The sequence below is a fragment of the Varanus komodoensis genome, unplaced genomic scaffold (genome assembly GCF_004798865.1).
Source record: "Varanus komodoensis strain SLA01 unplaced genomic scaffold, ASM479886v1 scaffold11, whole genome shotgun sequence".
Taxonomy (NCBI): Eukaryota; Metazoa; Chordata; class Lepidosauria; order Squamata; family Varanidae; genus Varanus; species Varanus komodoensis.
In genome coordinates, this window is record NW_025335317.1 from 31,742,354 (window position 1) to 31,763,311 (window position 20,958).

General features: G+C 44.2%; 1 protein-coding gene across 1 annotated transcript; it reads right to left on the minus strand.

Moving 5' to 3' along the window:
- Nucleotides 1–2,934: 2,934 nt before the first annotated feature.
- BIRC5 (baculoviral IAP repeat containing 5) lies at nt 2,935–8,616 on the minus strand. The gene is made up of 4 exons (XM_044420031.1): nt 8,456–8,616; nt 5,408–5,517; nt 3,549–3,666; nt 2,935–3,193 (listed from the first exon to the last, which is right to left on the minus strand). The coding sequence occupies exons 1-4, from the start codon at nt 8,588–8,590 to the stop codon at nt 3,110–3,112; spliced, it is 447 nt and encodes a 148-aa protein (XP_044275966.1). The 5' UTR covers nt 8,591–8,616; the 3' UTR covers nt 2,935–3,109.
- Nucleotides 8,617–20,958: the final 12,342 nt, after the last annotated feature.

Below are 20,958 nucleotides of genomic sequence, written 5' to 3' on the forward strand. Positions count from 1 at the left end.
ATCTAAGATCCTATGCCCCTGCTTTGGAGATGGTACAGCTAACCAAAGTCCATCTGCTTACAAAATGTCACAATTCAAAGCTCATGTATAGGCCCAGTAAATCCATAAGATGCCTTTTGTAGCTGATAGATCAGCATTCCAAGGTAACAGTTTAATATTGGCACAATGGTGTCCCATATTTCATTGTAATAAACAACTTATCTAGAAATGTGAAAGCAATAGACAATACCTGGTTAAGGCATATGATGTTGGTATGCCCTCTGCTGGCTCCTTTTTACTTGGAAGCCATTTGCTTCTGGAGAATCTGTATTAACTGCAGGTGTACATGCGTTTTTACTCCTCTTGACATGGCAACTAACAATAACAGCTGAAGTGAATTTTGAGAGATTCTACAGCTGCAGAGACCTAGAAACCTGAAAAACACCCACCACCCATCCTTCACCCTGAAGACCTTCTGGTTCATACTGCTCTTGAACTTATATCCTATAGCCATGAATTTCCTATGGATGCATCTTTTCCTGTATGGATTGCTCACATTAAATATATTCATAACTGTAACATCCTATTTTTTCTTCTCTGTTTTGTTTTTTCATTATTAGTATTGTGAAATATTTCTAGGAATAAGTATGAGTCATTTGCCATATTTAGTTTCATATTCAATTCATTGTAACTAAAATGCAAAAACTGGGGGCACAGGAGCTTCCCATGATATACACCACCATAGGGCATCTAAGTGCTGTATCAGTTTCTGGAACGTGCTCAGAAAAATTTACTGCAGACAACATCATTCAGACTTCAAGGGCAACTTCGAGAGCAGTCTTTCCCTCTGTAAGGGTCCGCCCCTGGAGCCAGATGGATCTGAATGGATTCCTGAAGGCCCTGGGGGAATTCCCAGTTGATAAGGCTGGTGCTCCTGTCGATGCCCTAGTCGAACTATGAAATGGGGAAATGACTAGGGCTATTGACACGATCGCTCCTAAGCGTCCTCTTCCGCCTGGCAGAGCCCGTTCATCCCCCTGGTATACACCTGAACTATGGGCAATGAAGCGGGTTGGGAGACGTCTAGAGCGTAGGTGGAGGAAATCACGGGATGAATCTGACTGAACACACTCATTATCGAGCCTATGCTGTGGCGGTGAGGGCAGCGAAAAAGAAATTCTTCTCTGCTTCCATTGCCTCCTCACAATGCCATCCGGTGGAGCTCTTTCGGGTGGTACAAGAGCTGGTTCATCCGGGCCCCAAGAAAGACCCCGTACCACTCTCGACGACCCGCTGTGATGACTTTGCCAAGCATTTTAAGGAGAAAATTGCTCAGATTCGTCACGAGCTGGACTCCACTAGTGACTCAGAGCCTCAGAGGTGGCCGCCAATTATAGACCAGTGGCCAACATCCCATTCTTGGGCAAGATGTTAGAGTGGGTGGTGGCAGGACAACCCCAAGTACTCTTGGATGAGACTGATTATCTGGACCCATTTCAGTCCGGCTTCAGACCCGGGTATGGTACTGAATCTGCCTTGGTCGCCCTGTATGACAACCTGTGCAGGGAGAGACAGGGAGAGTGCGTTCCTGTTGGTCCTCCTGGACCTCTCAGCGGCTTTCGATACCATCAACCATGGTATCCTTCTGGATAGGCTAGCGGGATTGGGAGTTGGAGGCACTGCTTTGCAGTGGTTCCGCTCCTATCTCAATGGCTGATTCCAGAAGGTGGTGCTGGGGGACTATGGCTCTGCGCCATGGCAGTTATGCCACGGGGTTCCGCAGGGGTCCATTTTGTCCCCCTTGCTATTCGACATCTACATGAAACTGCTGGGAGAGGTCATTAGGAGGTGTGGGCTGTGGAATCATCAGTACGCTGATAATATCCAGCTCTACCTCCCTTTTTCAACCAATCCAGGTGAGACAGTGGCTGTACTGAACCAATACCTGGCTGAGGTAATGGGCTGGATGAAGGCCAATAAACTGAAGCTCAATCCAGACAAGACAGATGTCCTGTTGGTAGGCAGTTCGGGCTTCGGGTTAGGGGACCTGGACCTTGTCCTGAATGGGTTGCACTCCTTAGGGATAAGGTCCACAGCTTGGGAGTGCTCCTCGACCCAGAGCTGTCGTTAGAAGCTCAGGTGACAGCGGTGGCGAGGAGCACTTTCCTTCAGCTTCGGCTGATCCATCAGCTGCGTCCCTACCTGGAGAACAAATGCCTGGTGACAGTGACACATGTATTGGTAACTTCCCGATTAGACGTCTGTAACGCGCTCTATGTGGGGCTGCCCTTGAAGACTGTCTGCATACTTCAGTTGGTGCAAAATAGGGCTGCCAGGTTGCTGACGGGGACTGGGCGTTGTTCTCATATAACCCCAGTCCTCCGTCAGCTTCACTGGCTCCCCATTGAAGTCCGGGCCCAATTCAAGGTGCTGGTTATCACCTATAAAGCCTTTAACGGCTTGGGACCTGGTTATCTAAAGGAGCACTTGCATCTATATCTGCCCTCCCGCCAGTTGAGATCGGCAGCAGAGGCCCTTCTCCGGGAACCCTCCGTGAAAGTTATTAGGAGGGTGAGTACCTAGAGGAGGGCCTTCTCTGCAGTGGCGCCCCACTTATGGAATGCGCTCCCCAGAGAGGTCCGCCTGGCGCCGTTGTTATTTGTTTTTTGGCACCAGGTCAAGACCTTTTTATTTAAACGTTATTGTAATTGTTGAATTTATTTATTGATTTTATATTTATGCCGGGATGTCTCCAGATTTTTATGCATTTGTATAGTTATTTGTATTGGAAGCCACCCCGAGGCTTTTGTGAATGGGGCGGCATATAAGTGTTCCAAATAAATAAATAAATAGACTAGACTAGACTAGACTAGACCCACTGTTGGAAATTAGAAGCTTTCAAGCATTACCACAAGCTCCAAGTGGCTTCCCGAGAAGCTGTCAGAGTGCAATAAGTTGAAAACATGTTAACATTTATTAAGAAGAAATGGGAAAGTAAATCCATGAACATAAAATACAGATAATCCTTGGACTGAAGAACAGTCACGAAACAATTTCATTTCTGTCTTTGCTCAGGCCATTGAAAAGGTCAGAAAAGAGTAAGTGCACAGCACTGGAACACAAAAGAGCTTTAGGAAATCAGTGACTGTATTTCGTTACGGATATGTTCGGTATGGTTTTCCAATTCAGTAATTTTCTGGTTAACTTCCTTTTTCTAGGAAAAATCCAGAAGAAAACTCCAGTTAGTAAATAATAAAAAGGCAGTTTGCCAGGTCTAGGAAGAACTATAAAGGGAGGTCTTTGCAGGTAATAGGGACAAGTGGGGCAACTCACTTGGAGAAGCCAAAAAAAAAAAAAGGGAAAGCTATACCACAAGAACAGCAGATTGGCCTCCAAGTTGTAACCAGATGAGTCAAGAAAACCACCTTCATATCAAAGTGTTTCTGTACACACACTACTCATCACTTGGAGCAGAAGAAGTTCTGGTGCTATAATCCTAATTTTGAAATTGCAGGATGCACAAGGATCCAAGAGGTGTCAGACTAAACTAATATGCAAGCTATACTTACAATCATATTGATCATTCTTTCTTTGCTGAGTTTCAAAAGCTCTTGTAGTGTCAGCTGAGATATATCTTTCTGGAGTGCAAGAAACGCACAGTTGGGGGAGTGTCGACGGTGCTCTTCCCTAGAAATTAGAAGTACAAGCTATATTAGCACAATTGTCCCCACATGCTAAATAGACATCTCTGGGAATGTCTGGCAAAGGGTTGCTGATAAACCACAAAAAAATCAAGCTGCAGAATACCACACTTACTTGAACCTGTTTCCCAGCAGTCTATGTTTATGTTCCAATTTATGCTATTTACTTACAATCATATCCATAAAATGTGATCACTACACCTAGCCAAGTCTTGCATTGCTTTTGGAAGAGGCTTGGGCTTCTGCCATGTTGCCGAGGAATATGTATTCCATCAAACATTTTCTTTAGCATCCAGTCGAACACATGAATAGTAAATGTTAAAGAATACTCTCAGGTGATCTTAGTGATCATTATTAGATTGGAGGGTAACCTTTCAGATTATATTATGTGTCTCAGAATTTATAGGCTAGAACTAGTACCTTGAGTTGAAGAAAAGAGCCAGTGCAAATACTGAAACTCTGACTCAATGTGTTCACTGACAAGCTCCTACTCACCAGAGGGCAGGTCAGAACATTCTGTTCCAGCCCTGATGCCCTCCAGATATTTTAGATTATAACTTATACAATCCCTTGATTGACCATATTGGCTGGGGCAGATGGGAATGACAGTCCACAGTAGATGAAAGGAGCTGGGCCTGTAGACTGAAAAGACATCCCTGGAAAAGGCAGATTTCTTTTTCGTAGGGACACTCTCAACACTCAAAAGTGGACACCAGCTGTGCAAACGGCATAGCCCTAGCTGATCTTATAACAACTCCTGCCAGCCATGTTGACTAGTGGGGAATGGTCAAGGAAAGCTTTACTGCAACTATATCAATTACTGAAACAGCATACCTGATCCACCTGCATTAAAGGAGCATGGATGCTTGCTGGGAAAAATCAATTCTGCAAATGAAACAAATCCACTAAATCCGATCTCCACAGTGTAGCAATTTCCAGACTTGTGATAGCCAGTCTTTGATGTCTGTTAAAATTTCCTATATTGCAGGGTGGCCAGACTTGCTCAACAAGAGAGCCACATATGGTAAATGTCAGATATTTGAGAGCCATAAATGGGCAGCAGCGGGCAGTGCCTGTGGGTGGTGCGTTGCAAGTGAGTGCCCGTGGGCATCAAGCCACAAGCTGCAAAATAAACTCAAAGAGCCACATGAAGCTCCCAAGCCTCGTTTTGGCTACCCCTGCTATACTGGGTCTGTTTTAAAGTAAACCACGTCTCTTGGCACACTACAACTGAAGAACACCAGGCTTAGCTATTCATGGAACTCTAATGCTACAGATCCATCATTTCCTTTAGAGAATGCCAAAAAAGAACCCAGTGAAGAGCCCTTGTGTGCATTACTGGCTTGCACAGCAGCCAGGAGGATTCAGCCTCATTTAATGCCACACGCTGTGGTCCAGGGGGGCTTGCACAGATTTGTTCTGTACACTTTGTAATTGCAGTTCACACCACACTGCAGAATCTAAACACCTGCTGCTGTGGACAAAACTCCCAGATGTTCAAAAATCAAACATAATCTGCCTGTGACAAGCAGTCTCATTTGCTCTGGAGGGCCTGCACTGAGACTAAAAAAAAGGGAATATGAAGACAAGTTATGTATTGCTATCATCCTACAACCAATCCATGCATCCGGCTCCATCATCCTTGTAATAGCAGACAGCCATTATGCTTGCAGTGGTGCTATATAGTGGCATTGCAACTCTTCGTATCCACATTCTAAGATACATACATGGGGTCGTCATCAGGCTCCCATCCTTCCAACTCCTTAAAGCATATGAAACACTGGGTCACATCAGGTGCATTCTCACTAGGGCAGTGAATGAATCCAGCTCCTGCCATCTGGATTGTGGTGAGGGGAGAGAAAGAGAGGGAGAGGTTATTCAGCAGGGGCACACATTCTACAGTCACGCATTAAAAGCTTATGACCTGGAAAGCAGAAGAGAGTCTTTGGTTGCATACTGTCCATATGTCTAACCATTGGGCACTGGAGGTGAAAGTTTACCTTGAGTTACATGCATAGGGTTCCTTCAGGTCATCCTGCTTTTTCAGGATTCCAAATTGCACAGCATGTGTATTTGAACATGTTTACAAACCCTACATATAAAAATCAAAGACTTTTAAGTTTTAGATGTTCGAAAATTCAGATTTTTAATGTTACTGAAAATTGCAAATCCAAGTTTCTCTTTAATTATACTAAATGTCAATATTAAATGAAGAGAAGTCCTATCATTAATCTCTAAATGGAATCAAAGGCTCTACCGGACTTTATTTACTAGAAAATTATCCTTAAATAATTTAAATAAAAATAAATAAATGTATTTTAAATAAATTATCCTGATAAAATAAACTACTCTAGGCAGCTCAGTAACTATTATAACTTACTTCTGCCTATAAATCATGGGTATTTCATGTTTTGTTTGTTACTTTGGCTAAACTGATACTCAAACAACAAAGGCAGAGTGAAGCAGAAAGGAACAACACTACAAAGAGACAAAATTGTCAAGTGCACAGGCTCTCAAACTTCTACATGCATATTCTGAACTCTTGTTTTCAACCAAGCTTTAGTTAAGGCTAGTGTGTAAGATTACAGCCTAAGCTTCGCACTAAAATAAATAAATTCAACTTTCATGGGTGCTAGATGTAAGAAATATTATGAGAGAATATATTTAAGTTACTTTCTCTATTTGCTAAAAAGAAAAACATGAAAAATATGTAAAGTGTGATAAAGAGATACGAAGTTGGATTGTAAGAATCAAACAGTGTAAATATTCTAGCTGCAAATTAATATGATTTGGTGTCATTGTTACAGCACTGTGTAGGAAATGAGTGTTAATGAAAATCTAATGAATGCATGCTCCAGATTACAAACACCTACATGCTATAATCTTGTGAATGCTAATTCACAATATAGTAACAAGCATTTCATTGTTATCATACTTTCTTTGATGTTTTTGAAAGACATTATTTTAGTAAACTCTACAACAGCTTTTATAAGGCAGGCAAGTATTAAAATTTGTAATTCTGGAAAATGAGAAATCATGAAGAACCCTTGACACTAGCATATTAGTTTTCTAAATGCATGGAATATTTTTGAATAAAGCATTCACTCATGGAAGACTTCGCCTGCAGTATGAAGTGGTAAATGCTGTCCTTTATCATCTCAGTGAGGTTAGAACTATATGTAGATACTAAAGGAAAAATCTTATAATCATTCATGTGTGAATAAGTTCTACTGCAGGGGTTTTCAACTTCAAGATGGTGGACACTTTGAGAATTTTGAAAGTATTGTGGGCACTCACAAAATGCCCATTACTGTCGTCCACCACTCAGACAGCTTTGCCTATTGGGTGGTATAGAAAATAAATTAATAAATGAATCTTCAGAAGGCAAACTGGTAAGGCTAAAAGCAAAGTAACTTGTGCAAGATGGTAAGTACAAGCTGGAAAGGCAGGTCCAGGCGCCAAAACACAAAACCACTTGTATGTATACACAATTGTTTACTCCAACACTCATTTCACAAAATTAACTCAGTCCAATGAAGCACCAATCAACAGTTTATTAGCCTCAAATACTAAATCACCTATTTGTCCCCACAGAGCATAATACAGGCAGTCTCTGAGTTACAAACATCTTGTACTTATGAACTGCCATAAAGCCTATTCATTAAAAATTACTGTGGAAAATCTCATTACCACAAGCAAAAAGAAAGCAAATAGTGAGAGAAGGAAGGCCTCCAAAGCATGCCCTCCTGCTCTGCCCATCCTGAGAGGGAAATCCCTCCAGCATTTCCTTACTGCAAAGAGGCGGCACTGGTGAGTTTGTGTGGGGAGATATTTGTGTTTCTAACCCTTAACTCCAGTGAATGAAGAGAGCCATCTATACCTGATCCAACTTGCATACAAATTCAACTTAAGAGTTTCCATTTTCTCAGGAACACAACTCATTTGTTACCCAGGGACTGACTACCTGTACTCATTTTCATAAAGGCCAAGCAGCACACACAGAGCACAGCCAATCTCCATATACTTCCGGCTAGGATGCTCCACACTGTCCTCCCAAGTTAACTGGCTTGGGGAGATGAGGGCTGGGAATGCTTCAAAACAAACATTAGGCTACAGCTGCCTGTCATTTATTTCTTAGAAATGCCTCTGCAATCCGACTCTGAAATGAAGATGGTAGAAGCTAACGCTTCACTTTGCAGCACCCCAGCCTCCCAGATAAAACAAATTTAAAAATCAGAAGCCTGGCAGGTGTCTATAGTCACATCAGTGCCCATGCATATATTGCAGATCCCACCCCTTAAGTTGTTGACATTATTTCACATAATATATGCATAAAACCTAGCCACCACCTTCCTTTTTATCATTGGTTATGTATATCCCTAGCCCAGGTACTTGGTCACAGAAGGGGGTGTGAGGGAAAGAGTGACACCTTTAAAGGCATGGCAGCACGGACTATTGTGCTGAATTTTGAAAGGGAAAGCAGAGAAACCCGTAGTCCACCCACTTTTGAACGCCTCTTACACAGAACCAACGTTGTGAAGCCAAGGCTTGCAAACCACAGCGTCTTCCACTTTTTTACACCTTCGCTGCCCTCTATCAGCAAAAAAATAGGAGCCACAAGTTAACGCCCCAACCGCTTAGGGCTGCTATGCTTGCTTGGAAAGAGCGCCACGGAACACAAAGGGCCTCCTCCTAAGAAAGCACGCATCGGACTGCACTGCCCAGAGGGAGGGCTCCTCTCCCTTGCCGACGAGCGGGAGCTGCAAGTCCCTCACCCGGTCGGGAGTGCAGGAACAATCAGAAACGAAGGGCCACTGGGAGAAGGTAGCGACGCGCTGCTCCTTCAGGTACAGCCGGAAGTCCGGCGACATCTGCGCGGCGGCACCACTAGAAGCCCGGTCCACTTTCATTGCATCCAAAGCACAGCGGGAAAAGCAACGGCTCTCACGGGCCGACGGGAAGTCCACGCCTAAGGGGAGCTGAGCATGCTGGGAACCCCGGCATTGGTGGAGCGCGGGCTTTAGAGCTGAGATCGCAAACCCCGCCCCCGTGCAGCCGAAGGGGGCTGCGGCGTTCTTTATGATCGATCGCAAGGCTTGTGGGGGCACAGAACTGGGCTACCTTCTGTGCAAGTTCTTGTAACCATTTTTAAAGCATTCGTTTAACACGCAGCTCGCTTTCTCTAGAAAAGAAACTCTGGACCTTAAAAAGAAAAGGAAAAAATCAAGAATTCCACACAATCTTTGCTTTCATCCCCAGTTCAAAATAAAGATATTCAGGTCATATACTGTGCAAGAATGGTGGAGATATGTTGGAATCAGGGTTTAAACAAATAAAGACAACTGGTTCTGTCCCATTTGAGAGAGAGAGAAACGTACAAAATACAAAAGATACAATTGAACAATACATTCATTTATTAGCACAAACAAAATGCCAAGTGAAACAGTACCCAGCTTTTGACTTCCCCAAAACTCTTCATTAGGCAAAAAAGTGTTCTCTTTTTAAGAGATGGGAATAAAAATGCAACTTTTAAAAATTATGTGTTTTAGCCATGAAATCTGCAGTTTAGATTCAGTCACTGGTAGGTGTAGCAGGTATCAGATTACATAGGGCATTCTGAGGCAAAAGTTAATGGCTGACCAGTTTAGGGGAAACAGAAGTGTGGCTGTAATTCAGGTGGAGAACATAAGTAAAGACAACTATTTTTCTTCATTTATTAGTATATTTACCATTCCTTTTTTATAAACCCTTGCCAGGACGCCATGCTGGCTTATATAGTCCACTTTCTGGTAGTAGCCTCACAACAATCCTATGAGGTACATTAGGCTGCATTGAGAAAATGCAGATAAATCCTGGTAGGAAAAGGCTTATATGTGCCTTTGTGTTATCAAATCAAACCTCTGTCTCTTTCTCAGAAAGCAGCAGAATTCCAAGCCAGGTTACTGTTTAGTGTTGCTGTTCCTTTAAGATGGATTTCTTAGCTGGAGGGAGAAGCTGCTGTAGGCTAATACTATCAGTGGGGAAATACTGGTGTTCCCATCAGCTGCAGGGAGCTGAGACAAAGACAATCATTTGTTTCCGAATGGACCCATTTAATAATCTAGTTCCACAGAGGCAAGCACCTGTGTAGTGTAGTTGTCAAACCAGTTTTCCAGAATGGATCCTCAATCAGACATATCTGCATGTTTAAACAGACACAGAGGCTGATCCAAACTGCAAGGAATCTACTGAACTGACATGTCAATAAAGTAATCAGTAATATTTTCCATACTATTGTTACCAGTATTTCTGATTGATTTCGAACATTATGGCATGCCTAAAGATATCAAGATGCTATTGTTCTAACAATATCTGGAAACTTAACATTCTGTATTGGTGTATGTGACTAGCAGGTTATAAAAGTGTTTGCACATGGGCTGTGACTTTGTAGTTGTGTTTGTCTCTACCTGGGAGCACGCTGGTCTTAGTTACTGCAGGAACTGGGGCACCAATTCAATAAATCCGCTGAAGTTCAGATATGTAGGTTTTCCCCATGAGTCTGAATGTTCATTCCTCACAAATTGAAAACCAATTTGTCTGTCAGCTGTAAGTCAGTAAAAGGCCCAAAGTCACCTAGAAGCTTCATGATCAAATGGGCACTGGAATCCTGTTCTCCCAAATCCCTGTCCAGAACCATCACTGCTATGCCACATGCAACAGCCTTTAGTTTGCATTAAATCACGGCATTAATTTTAGGTGGTGTGGTGCAGAAATTCTGAAGAAACTTTAGTGAAGCTTCCAATATACTATATTTTGGGTGTTTTGTTCTCATAACATTATTGCCCAATTGTAGATATTTAATTTTTTTCCCCTCGTGAACCAACACAGCTAACTTTGTTTTTAATGTACTTGGAAAAATACTGTATTTTGGCAAGTCATTCAAGAGTGGATTTCTAAGAGGAAGGAAGGATTATTTTCTACTACCTGAAGAGGGAGTTTGAATGTTTTGAGTTTCACTCCTTCCAACCACTACGTGATACTATGAAGTTTGGTTTCAATTCCCTCTTTTAGTTAGTGTCTGCTACCTAACCTAATCTCTGGCTTTTCTAATAGAAAGTGTGATGTTCTCTTTCTGCCATTTGTTAAGTGCCATTCCTTCACTGGCTGTTGGAACAAGATGTGTGTGTATGGGGGGGGGGGGGGGGTCAAAAGTATAACAGTTTAAAAAACAGCCATTTGGGATTTTTTAAAAAATATAGATAGGCATTAAAAAGATGAAGCATTCTTGGAACAGCTAGAAATGTGATTTTTTAAAAAGCAACATTTAATTTTCTGTTCATATTAAATTTTCTAGACAGAGTAGTAAGGAACAGCAAAAAGGCATGGGTAGACTGGGCCAGAAAATGAAATGTGCAGAGTCTTTAAGAGAGACAAGGCACAGCCTGATCCTATGCATATACACTTAGAAGTGAGTCCAGCTGAGTTCAGTGGGTTTTTCCCCCTGAGGCCATCAAACTTTGGATAGGTCATGAGAAGGCTAGACTCACTGGAAAAGACAGTCATGCTAGAGAAAGTTGAAGGCAGTAGAAGAAAAGGAGGATCAAATATGAGATGGATGGACTTCATAACAGAAGCCATAACCTTGAACTTGAATAACAACAAAATTGTGCATTGAATAGCATTTTAAGTTGCAATGGGATAATCACCCTTGTTGTTGTTGTTACGATGTGCTGTCAAGTTGAAGTTGTCCCTGACATATGACGATCCTACAGATGAAAGCCCGCCAGAATGTCCTATCTATGACAGCCCTGCTCAGCTCTTGTAAATTTAAGGTTGTGGCTTCTTTTATGGCATTTATTCATCTAATAGTTGGTCTTCCTTTTCTTCTCCTGCCTTCAACTTTCCCTAGCATGATTGTCTTCTCCAGTGAGTGATTCCTGCCTCCTCATAATATGCCAAAAGTATGACAGCCCCAGCTTTGTCAGATTTGCTTCTAGGGAAAGCTCTGGCTTGAACCCACCTAGAACCCACTTCTTTGTCTTTCCATAGGTCCAGGATATTTGCAAAACTCTCCTCCAGCACCATGTTTCAAATGCTTTTGTTTTCTTCCTGTCAGCTTTTTTCACTGTCCAGCTTTCACTCCCATATATAGTAATCAGGAATACAATAGTGTGAATGTTCTTGGCCTTGGTTTCCAGTGAAAGGTTCTTACACATCACAATTTTCTGAGGCAAATTATATGGAGGTGTTTTGCTTTGCCACTTCTATATATCTGTGTTCCATTCCATGTGAACTAAAGGATTGTAACTTTTACAGCAAAGCAGACCAAATCACAGGGCGGGGACACACCAAAACAGGGTCCCTTCTGCTCTCAGAAATAACACCCCCACGAGACCTTCTCCCATCATACTCTGTTGGACTTGGCCAAAATAGAGGAAATGTCTGGAGGTTTCTTCAGGCAGCCTTAACAGCCTGCTTGAGCTCGCTTTTGCAGACTGCTCAAACCTTCATAGGGGGAAGTCAAAGTTATGGCAGAGATGGCCTTTACAGAAGTAAGATTAAACTCCATTTTGGATAAGGCACGGGATGAAGTCTTTCTAGCATATAGGAATACAAACAATCACATTTCGCCACAGGTAGGGAGAGAGAGCCTCCCGGCAAGCTGCCCTTCCCTGCCTGATAGCCAGTGACTCCCAAGTAGAGTTGAGCTCTATGGGAAGGGGCTAGTTCGAACAAAGCGGAAGGGGACTCCATGGATGGAAGTTGGTTTTTGGAGATTCTTGTTGGTACAGATAAAGCGAAATCTGGCCAGGATCCAGACCTGGTTTGGGTCTGGGAGAAGCGGATCCCACATAAGTGTGTGAGCACCTCCCCCCCACCACTTAAGCTCATTCCAATTGCTTCAGTGACCCCATTGCATTCTCTGCTGTCCGTCAATTGTTCCCAGCATTAGGCTCTTCTCCAGGGAGTCCTTCCTTCTCATTAAGTGGCCAGAGTATTTGAGTTTCATCTTCAGCATCTGGCCTTCTAAGGAGCAGTCAGGGTTGATCTCCTCTAGGACTGATTGGTTTGATTGCCTCGCAGTCCAAGGGACTCACAGGAGTCTTCTCTAGCACCACAATTCAAAGGCCTCAATTCTTAGGTGCTTTCCATATGGTCCAGCTTTCACAGGCATACATTGCAACTGGAGAAAATCATGGCCTTGACAATATGCACTTTTGTTGGCAGGGTGATGTCTCTACTTTTTAATATACTGTCTGGATTTGCCATAGGTTTACTCCCAAGGAGCAAGTGTCATTTAATTTCTTGGTTGAAGTCCCTGTCTGCAGTGATCTTGGAGCTCAGGCAAATAAAATCTGTCACTGCCTCCATTTTTTCCCCATCTATTTGCCAGGAACTGATAGGATCAGATGCTATGATCTTGGTTTTCTGGATATTAAGTTTCAAGCCAACTTTTGTGCTCTCTTCTTTCACCTACATCAAGAGACTCTTTAGTTCCTCTTCACTTTCTGTCATTAGAGTGGTATAATCTGCATATCTGAGATTGTTATTTCTCCCAGGAATTTAATTCCAACTTTTGATCCATCTAGCCCAGCCTTTCATATGATGTGCTCTGCATATGTGTTAAATAGGCAGGGGGACAATATACAGCCTTGCTGTACTCCTTTCCCAATTTTGAACCAATCTGTAGTTCCATGTCCAGTTCTCACTATTCCTTCTTGACCCACATACAGGTTTCTCAAGAAACAAATAAGATGGTCTGGTACTCCCATCTCTTTAAGAACGTGCCACAATTTGTTGTGATCAATAAATCAAATGCTTTAGCATGATCAATGAAGCAGAAGTAGATGCTCTTCTGGGAACTCTCTAGCTTCCTTCATGTTCCAGCGTATATTGGCATTTTGATCTCCAGTTCCTCTCCCTCTTCGAAATCCTGCCTGTACTTCTGGTAGTTCTTGGTCCACTTACTGCTGGAGCCTGGCTTGTAGGAACAATCTTTGGCATTGCCCTCTTTGGGCATGCTGCATGTGGCACTTTAACTACATCATCTTTTAGGATTTTGAATATCTTAGCTGGAATACTGTCTCCTCCACTAGCTCAATGGGTCAAGGTAAGTCCAAACACATGTGCACATCTCTGGGTTGTCTTTTGGGAAATTGGGAAAAAGTTCAAAGGAGATTCCACCTCAAAGAAAAAGAAACTAAACATCTACTGTAATTCTATTTGGCCCCAGCATCAATTGGACAGTGGGGCAAAGTGGCACCTGAAGGGTCTATGGATTTTCAGACTCTTTTCAGAACAGTTGCAAATTTACTGTCAGCATACCGGTTAACAGCTCGAGCTCCTGCGCAAGCGTTTGTTACACTGACAGTCTGAACTTGCTGGAAGAGTGCAGACTGGTCCCCACTGGGGTAGGACAGGAAAGAGGGAGAGTAGAACTCACTCTCTTCCCTCCACAGCGTGAGTATGGGTTTGGCGGGGGGAGAAGCTCTGGGGATTCTGTCACCGTGTCTGGGTGCAAAAGTGGCTTTCATGGCCAGGAGGACATGAATGGGCAGTTGAATCCTCCCCCAGTGGTTACAGTTTGGAATCACCAGCCCTTCAGCCCTTCACACTGGCTACCTTTAGGACCCAGGGAAGAAAGCAGGGGTTTCTTGGGCTAGCAAGTTGCTCCCTCACACAGAGAGAGGTGCTCAGCTTTCTAGGAGAGCTCTGTTCATGTGCTTCGATTAGCTACTCTTGAGAAAGCCATAGACCAGCCAGCCTCATTGTTTGAGGTCTGGGGTGGTCAAAAAGGCTTGGGATTTGGTGTTTAAACTCTCAGTTTGTAATCAGTGCTGCTATCTGCTTTCCTCTTCCTCTGTGCATGCGTCTGCTAATGTTTTTCTAAGATCACTTCTTTCTGTTTTTGTTTTGCATTGAGTTTTGTTCTCCAAGTTTTTGTGCACTAAGCATTGTGTACAGCTCTTTGAGAATGTTGGGGGTGAGGTGCAGTTTTTGGAAACACAGGATGCATAGTTAAAAAGGAAATGTACAGAAAGACAGGCTGCAAGTGGATCTGCTGGCAGTGGTGCTGAGTGAGGAAGGAATCAGTGTGCAATGTGCAAACAGGAGCGACACTGGAAAAGGGAATCCCCCAGAACAGAGCCTCACCTGTCGTGGCCACGGGGAGAGTTCCACATCACCCTAACAGCCATGGATGAGAATGAGGGTGGGAGATGAGGACATGGATTTCTTGGTGGACATTAGGGCAGTCTGCTCAGTTGCGACTGTCCCAGTGTGGGGTGGGGGGGGGGCAACAGAGATGCTTGACTGTGGGGACACAGGGCATCAGGCCACCTGCCCAGTTGTGGGGACTCTGGAATGCTTCCTAGGGAACTAATTCCTTTTGCCTTCAAATGAGAATGTCAGGTTGGACAAAGAGCCAGGTGTTCCGAGCCACCCTTGCTCAGGGGAGGAGGGAATTCACCCACCTTTCTCTCAAACACTGGCGAGGGACTTGTCTAAATGGACCAGAGACTTCAATGCTGTTCTTACTACAGTATATGAACAAGCTTTTAATTGTCACTGAAGCCACAACTGAATTTCGTTGGGTCATCAAGGAGAAGATGCAAACCTCACAAGAACAGGTACAGTATCTGGCTTTCTGACTTTCAAGGGGGGAAAATTTCAGCTGCCTCAAGAAAGGAAGAAGGCAGTTTGTCAAACTCCCACTCTCCAAAGCTATACATGCAGGCTTGGAAAACTGGCAGCCAGTGCTTTCTTGAGACACTCATGGCTGCTCCCCAGCATAGGGCAACTCCTGACATGGAAGTGCAAAAAAAGGGGGTGGGGGGCTGAAGCTGGTCCTCTCCAGCACCAGACTCAGCAGGCATCGCTTTCCGTCCTACTGCGGCACTGGCTAGCTGCCGGCACCACTCCTCCTCCGAGCCCAGAGTGGCCATGCTGGCTGTCCAGCAAGGCCAAAGCAGCTGTGCCTGTTTGACTGACTGCCTGCAGTGTGTGAAGCTGTGGCCACTTCCAGTGGCTGGTTGCTGCCTACGGCTTACAATGGCACAAGGGAAGGGGGGCTGCTGGCTTAAATCAGCGGACTCTCCTGAAACTGGACTGCCTGGAGACCATTGATGCAATGGGAGGACCATGCTCTGGTGCCCCTTGACACACACAGCAGTGAGACTTGAGGGAGTGCCTACATGGGAACAATACACCAGGCTGAGAAAAGCCCCAAAAACCACAAAGAGACCAGAAGACCATGGAACTCGTGGAGGATATGAAGTTCCTGCTCAAACACCAACCCTGCAAGGGAGGACCAACAGCATAACAGACCAGGATGAGAAGAGGCTGACATCAGGATCAGCCAAGGGCCCACAACTGGAGGGGGCAAGGGAGAAGAGCCCCGAAGAAAAGCAGCCTCTCAGGGATTAGGATCAGGTTCCGGCTTGAAGACTTAGACCAAAGAGACTAGCATTTGCCTAACACTAAGTAGCTTAGATGATAATGCCGAAGGAAAGAGGGGGAGTTTCTTGAAGTTGTTACTCTGGCTGTCTCTGTGTACTTCTGTTAATGTTGTTAGTCCCTTCTACACCATATGTGTAAGAAGAAAACAGTGGACTTCCTCATTTTTAAGTTTTCAGTTTCAGAATACTGGCTCAGTGTGTAATAGAATGTTTATATTTTTGTAGCACTGGTGAAAACCCAGCATGGATTTCTTACACCTGGAACATGTTATATGTCTGGATTCCCCCCAAGGACCAGGTAAAACGGACATGCAGTTTACAGAAGGGCAGACAGATGCTGTCTCAGATCAGCTAAAGGAGAATAAAAGGAAAGAAATCATATTTGTTTTAAAAATGATTCCACATGTCCCTAGGAAAAACAATTTCCATGTGAAGCCACTACAGGTAAGGACCACTGAAAGCACTCTACCAGTTGGGGTGATGATGGTGGACTAGCAACATCCTTACAGCCAATTGGCACATGGTGGAACAGGCTCCCTGTGTGTGAGAGTGTGAGTTTGGTGCGGTGGCTAGCATGTGGCTTTGTTTTTGCTAAGCTGGAAAGGCCCTGGCCTGCAGCTGGATGGGCAACCACATGTGGATGCTATGCATTATTCACACAAATGGGGCTGGTAAGTGCAACATGGTGCAGCCTGGAATACACACTATGGGTGCAAGACAACTTGGTGCTGGCCAAAAGATGGAAGTCAGCAAAAATGCCTGGCTCAATGGCTCGTATTGGCAAATACAAAACCCCACGGAAGAAAACCCTCTACAGGGGATCTCTGGACTCAGTTTCACAACATGAGTTTGCCTTCCAACCATGGAAGCCACCCATGGGACCTTATAGGGTTAGTAGCCAGAAGACATTCATGGCTTTCCCTACAGAAGGATAGGGGAGTGGATACCTTGTCCCCAGTCTCTGAATTACCACAGAATTCCTCAAGGGTGCTTGCCCAAACTGCAGAGAAGTAGTTCAAACAGTGGTGGAAGACATTGTCAAAAAGGGGTGGGTAAGGTATTAATTTCTCTGTGCCGTTCTTCCACCAGTTGGAGTTTTCTCAAATCACCATGACATTAGAGCACTAGCCTCTGCCTTCTCTGTGTTTCTAGCGAAATAGCTAATGCCATTTCAGACATAGAATGCTCAACTACAGCAACTTGACATACAAAGTTGCTAGACAGTGTGTTGCTGGCAAGCCAGGACAGGGTTTGCAACACTTGTAGAAGACAAATCTGTTTCTTTAGAGCATCACATTTAAAAGTTCAATGCTTTATAATTTGCTTTACATTTCATTCTGGTAAAAGTGGCTTGGGAGGATTGTTTTCTTGGTTCTTCAACCGAGGCTGTTACTGGCAGAGCTTGCCAACAATTATTCTAGTATTTCTCAGACATGCATATGGTAGGCATGTCATGAACAGAACTGGCTGGAGTCAGGGGTCAAACTGATTGCCTCAAGAGATCCCTTCTGAATCACTCTGCTTTTGTGCTTCTGTTTCTCTAGCCAAATGGCCCTCACCTGCACAGACAGTCTGCACCTTCAAAGTAAAGCTGCAGAGGCTTGGCAGCCTGTCTCCCTGGTCAGGAGAATCTCTCTCTTGCTAGAAGCTGTTGCCAATTACAGCACTCCCAAACACCTCAAGAATGGTTGACCAGAGGGAAGCCACATAGTAAAAACACCACAGTTATACACATGTACTGGTGGGATAACATTTTTGGTAAGGCATGGTGGAAAAAGATGCTGTTGTCATGAGTTGTGTAGTAGCCGTCCTTATTCTGCTTTGCAGTATTCAATCAGTTATACAGAGTACTCATATGATGGCAACCCCTGTGGACAAAACACCCCGGAGGGGGAGACCTTCAGTGGGCTCAGCCATGGTTTTACCTGACTGTGTTGACTCAGATATACACAGAGTCATGTTACACTTGGCAGCTTGGTATAAAGGGGGGAAAGCTGTACTCAGAAAAACAAATCTTGCCATCCCACCCCACTGCCTTGCCATAAACACATCAAAAGCTGCCTCAGTATCTGGTGGTGAAGACCAAATGACCCCACTCCATTAGTGGGTAACTGTCAATTGCTCTCTTTGTGTTTTCTAGGCTTGCTAAAGTGCCTCCCTAACCCTGTAAGTTCACACATGTGACCTTTATGTTTGCTTAACTTGGCCAGCCTGTTCAAGGTAACTTTAATTTAGAAGGCCTGTCAAAGGTCTCTAATCAGAGTGAAATGGAACTTTTCTTTATGGTGCTGTGCCGTGTGTCCAATCACTTTCCTACCCATATCAAAGTATCCAATCACCTTCCTGCGCATTGTATTCACTCCCCTTTTGTGCATTCTATATAACCCCAATGGAAGTAGCACTGGGTGGTCCTGTCTTGGGCACCCAAGGATCCATGCGTTCAATTGTGATTAAACCTAATTGCCCTCGCAAGAAACTGATCATTTGAGCCTTAATTGTGGGATTTCGGTGTGACAGCACTGGTCATTTTAATAGCCATTTTTGTCTTTGTGTTACTAAAAAGTTACTAAAAAGTTGCATTCAGGATTCTGCCCCTACTTCTTTCAGTTTTTGCTCCTCACCTGTCCTAAGCAACAGTTTGCCTTCTGTTAACCACCTAGGCTTTTTCATTCTTTACACTCCAAGAATTGCCTTTTGGCAGTCTTCCCTAAACAGGGAATAGGGCACATTGAACTCTGTGGGATTTTTTTCTGAGTAATACTCTAGACATTTCATGTTGGTATCTGTTTTTAAAATTCCTTAGTTGGAGAATGGTCACTTTAAGGTCATTCACAGAGACCAGATTCACAGAATTACCCTCATGGAGGGTGTGAAATCTGAACCTGTCAAACCACCCTGAAAACTCTGAATCACAGGTTTCAGGGTAGTCAGTCAAGTACTGCAGTGACCAACCCTTGCCAGATTTGGAGACCACAAGAACCTGTGCCTGGCGAGGGCGATTGTGCTCATTAGGCAGCTCAAGACCCACATGTACAGGGAGAGAAATAAACTGCCACAGCTATATCAATCCCTGCAGGCCTGGTCCAGCCATTGTGCCTCATTTTAAATTGAGGATATGAGGTAAGAAATGAAACCAGCTATGTCAAAGATGATAGTTTATTGAATACAATGCTAAAACATGGAGGCACCTTGGCTCATGAACTTAATCCGTTCCAGGACTCTGGTCGTGACCCAAATTGGTTGTGAACCAAATTAAATTTCCCCATAAGGTTCAATGTAAATAAGGTTAATCTGTTCTGTAACCATTTTTTAAATTGGAAAAATGTGAAGCAAAGTGACAACTACAAAGATCGTGGCCATCTCCTCCACCCACCCCAAGCACAAGTGTGGCCACCTACCCACCCCCGCCAACACAACGGAGATCGCGCCCGTCATCCCAGCACACTGGGGGGTGGGGGGGGGGAGAGACAGTCGTGATCGCGGGCGCACTGGGGGAGGGAGAGATGGGCGCAAACGGTGCGCTGGGGGTGGGGAGATGGCTGTGATCGCAGCTCCGTTCGTGCAGGGAAAGTGTGCCTGATCAGAGGCGCGCTCCTGCAGGAAAGACAGGCGGAATCTCAGCCATCTCCCCACGGCTCTGCTTTGCTGCTCCCATCTTTCCTGCAGCAGCATGTCTCTGATCAGGCACCCCTTCCCTGCACGAAAGCAACTGGGATCGTGGCCATCTCCCCACACCGGGGGGGGGGGGCATGGCTGCGATCTTGGTCGCCACCCAAAGCGGTGTTCGTGACCCAAGCCAAAATTTTTCAGAAATTTTTGTTCATGACCCAATTTGTTCGTGAACCAAGGCATTCGTGAGCCGAGGTACCACTGTATAAAGAAGTAATGTTTACACTTCCTTATCTCTGGCTGTATTTGTTCCCTGAAAAGGCCAGAGGCTCCAAACTTGCCTGGGCAAGTGACACATTAATTTCTGTCCCCAAGCAGAGAAAAAAGTCAACACATTGCAATGGTTTTCATAAAATTCCCCTCTCCCACTGTGGGTACACACAGGATCTAACAACCGGGCGGGGAAAGACCTGCCTTAATAAAGGAAACAGTTTCCATTCCTGCAAAGCAGCTCTTATCTAAGAAATGTACTTGGGAAAAGCAGTTTAAAGGCAATTATCTTGGATACTTTTCCTAACAAAGGAGACCATAAGGCCTTGGTATGACTCCAAAAAAAAAAAAAAAAAGACCCTATTCTGATTTGTGGACACAGGGAAAGTTCATTGCACTGTTTAACCGTAATAATCTCCCTGCCATTCTTCTGGTGGAGGCCATCCAAAACAGGGTTTATTTTCCTTCCATGATCCTGCAAACCCACTCGTTATCTAAGTAGAGACTTCTCTGGGTCTCCATTCTAACATGGGGTGAAGCAAGAGCCAGGTCATCCCTTGTTTGAACTATAGAAAAATCATATATTAAATGCTTTTCTGAATAAGAATGCTTTCAAAGAAAGGGGAACCTATCAAATGTGCCTGGAGATTGCATTCCAGGCAGAAATACAAATGCACACACGTCATTCCCTCTCACAGATAAACATGCTATAGCACACCATTTACCCATACATGAGAATTTTGCCATTCAAAAATAGCAATTATATACATTTGCAAAAATTGATGTATGTCGGTCATTCTTTGTATAAACAGACAAAAAATCAAATTGGGGAAGGGGATGCAAACAGCAGCAGTTCAGTGCACTTTGATCCAGGACAAGAACACGCAAACCTGAATTTGTTAGTGAAATCTACAAAGCTAGGCACTCTCCTTCCGACTATTTCCCAAAGCCTTGCTCCAGCA

What these genes read in the sequence shown, in the direction of transcription:
- BIRC5 (XM_044420031.1), bottom strand. Translation starts at nt 8,590, where the DNA reads ATGAAAGTGGACCGGGCTTCTAGTGGTGCCGCCGCGCAGATGTCGCCG. An exon ending in GAGCCTGATGACGACCCCAT is followed by an intron (nt 3,667 to 5,407) that starts GTATGTATCTTA and finishes TCTAATTTCTAG; the next exon opens with GGAAGAGCACCGTCGACACT. An exon ending in AAAGAATGATCAATATGATT is followed by an intron (nt 3,194 to 3,548) that starts GTAAGTATAGCT and finishes GATTTTTCCTAG; the next exon opens with AAAAAGGAAGTTAACCAGAA.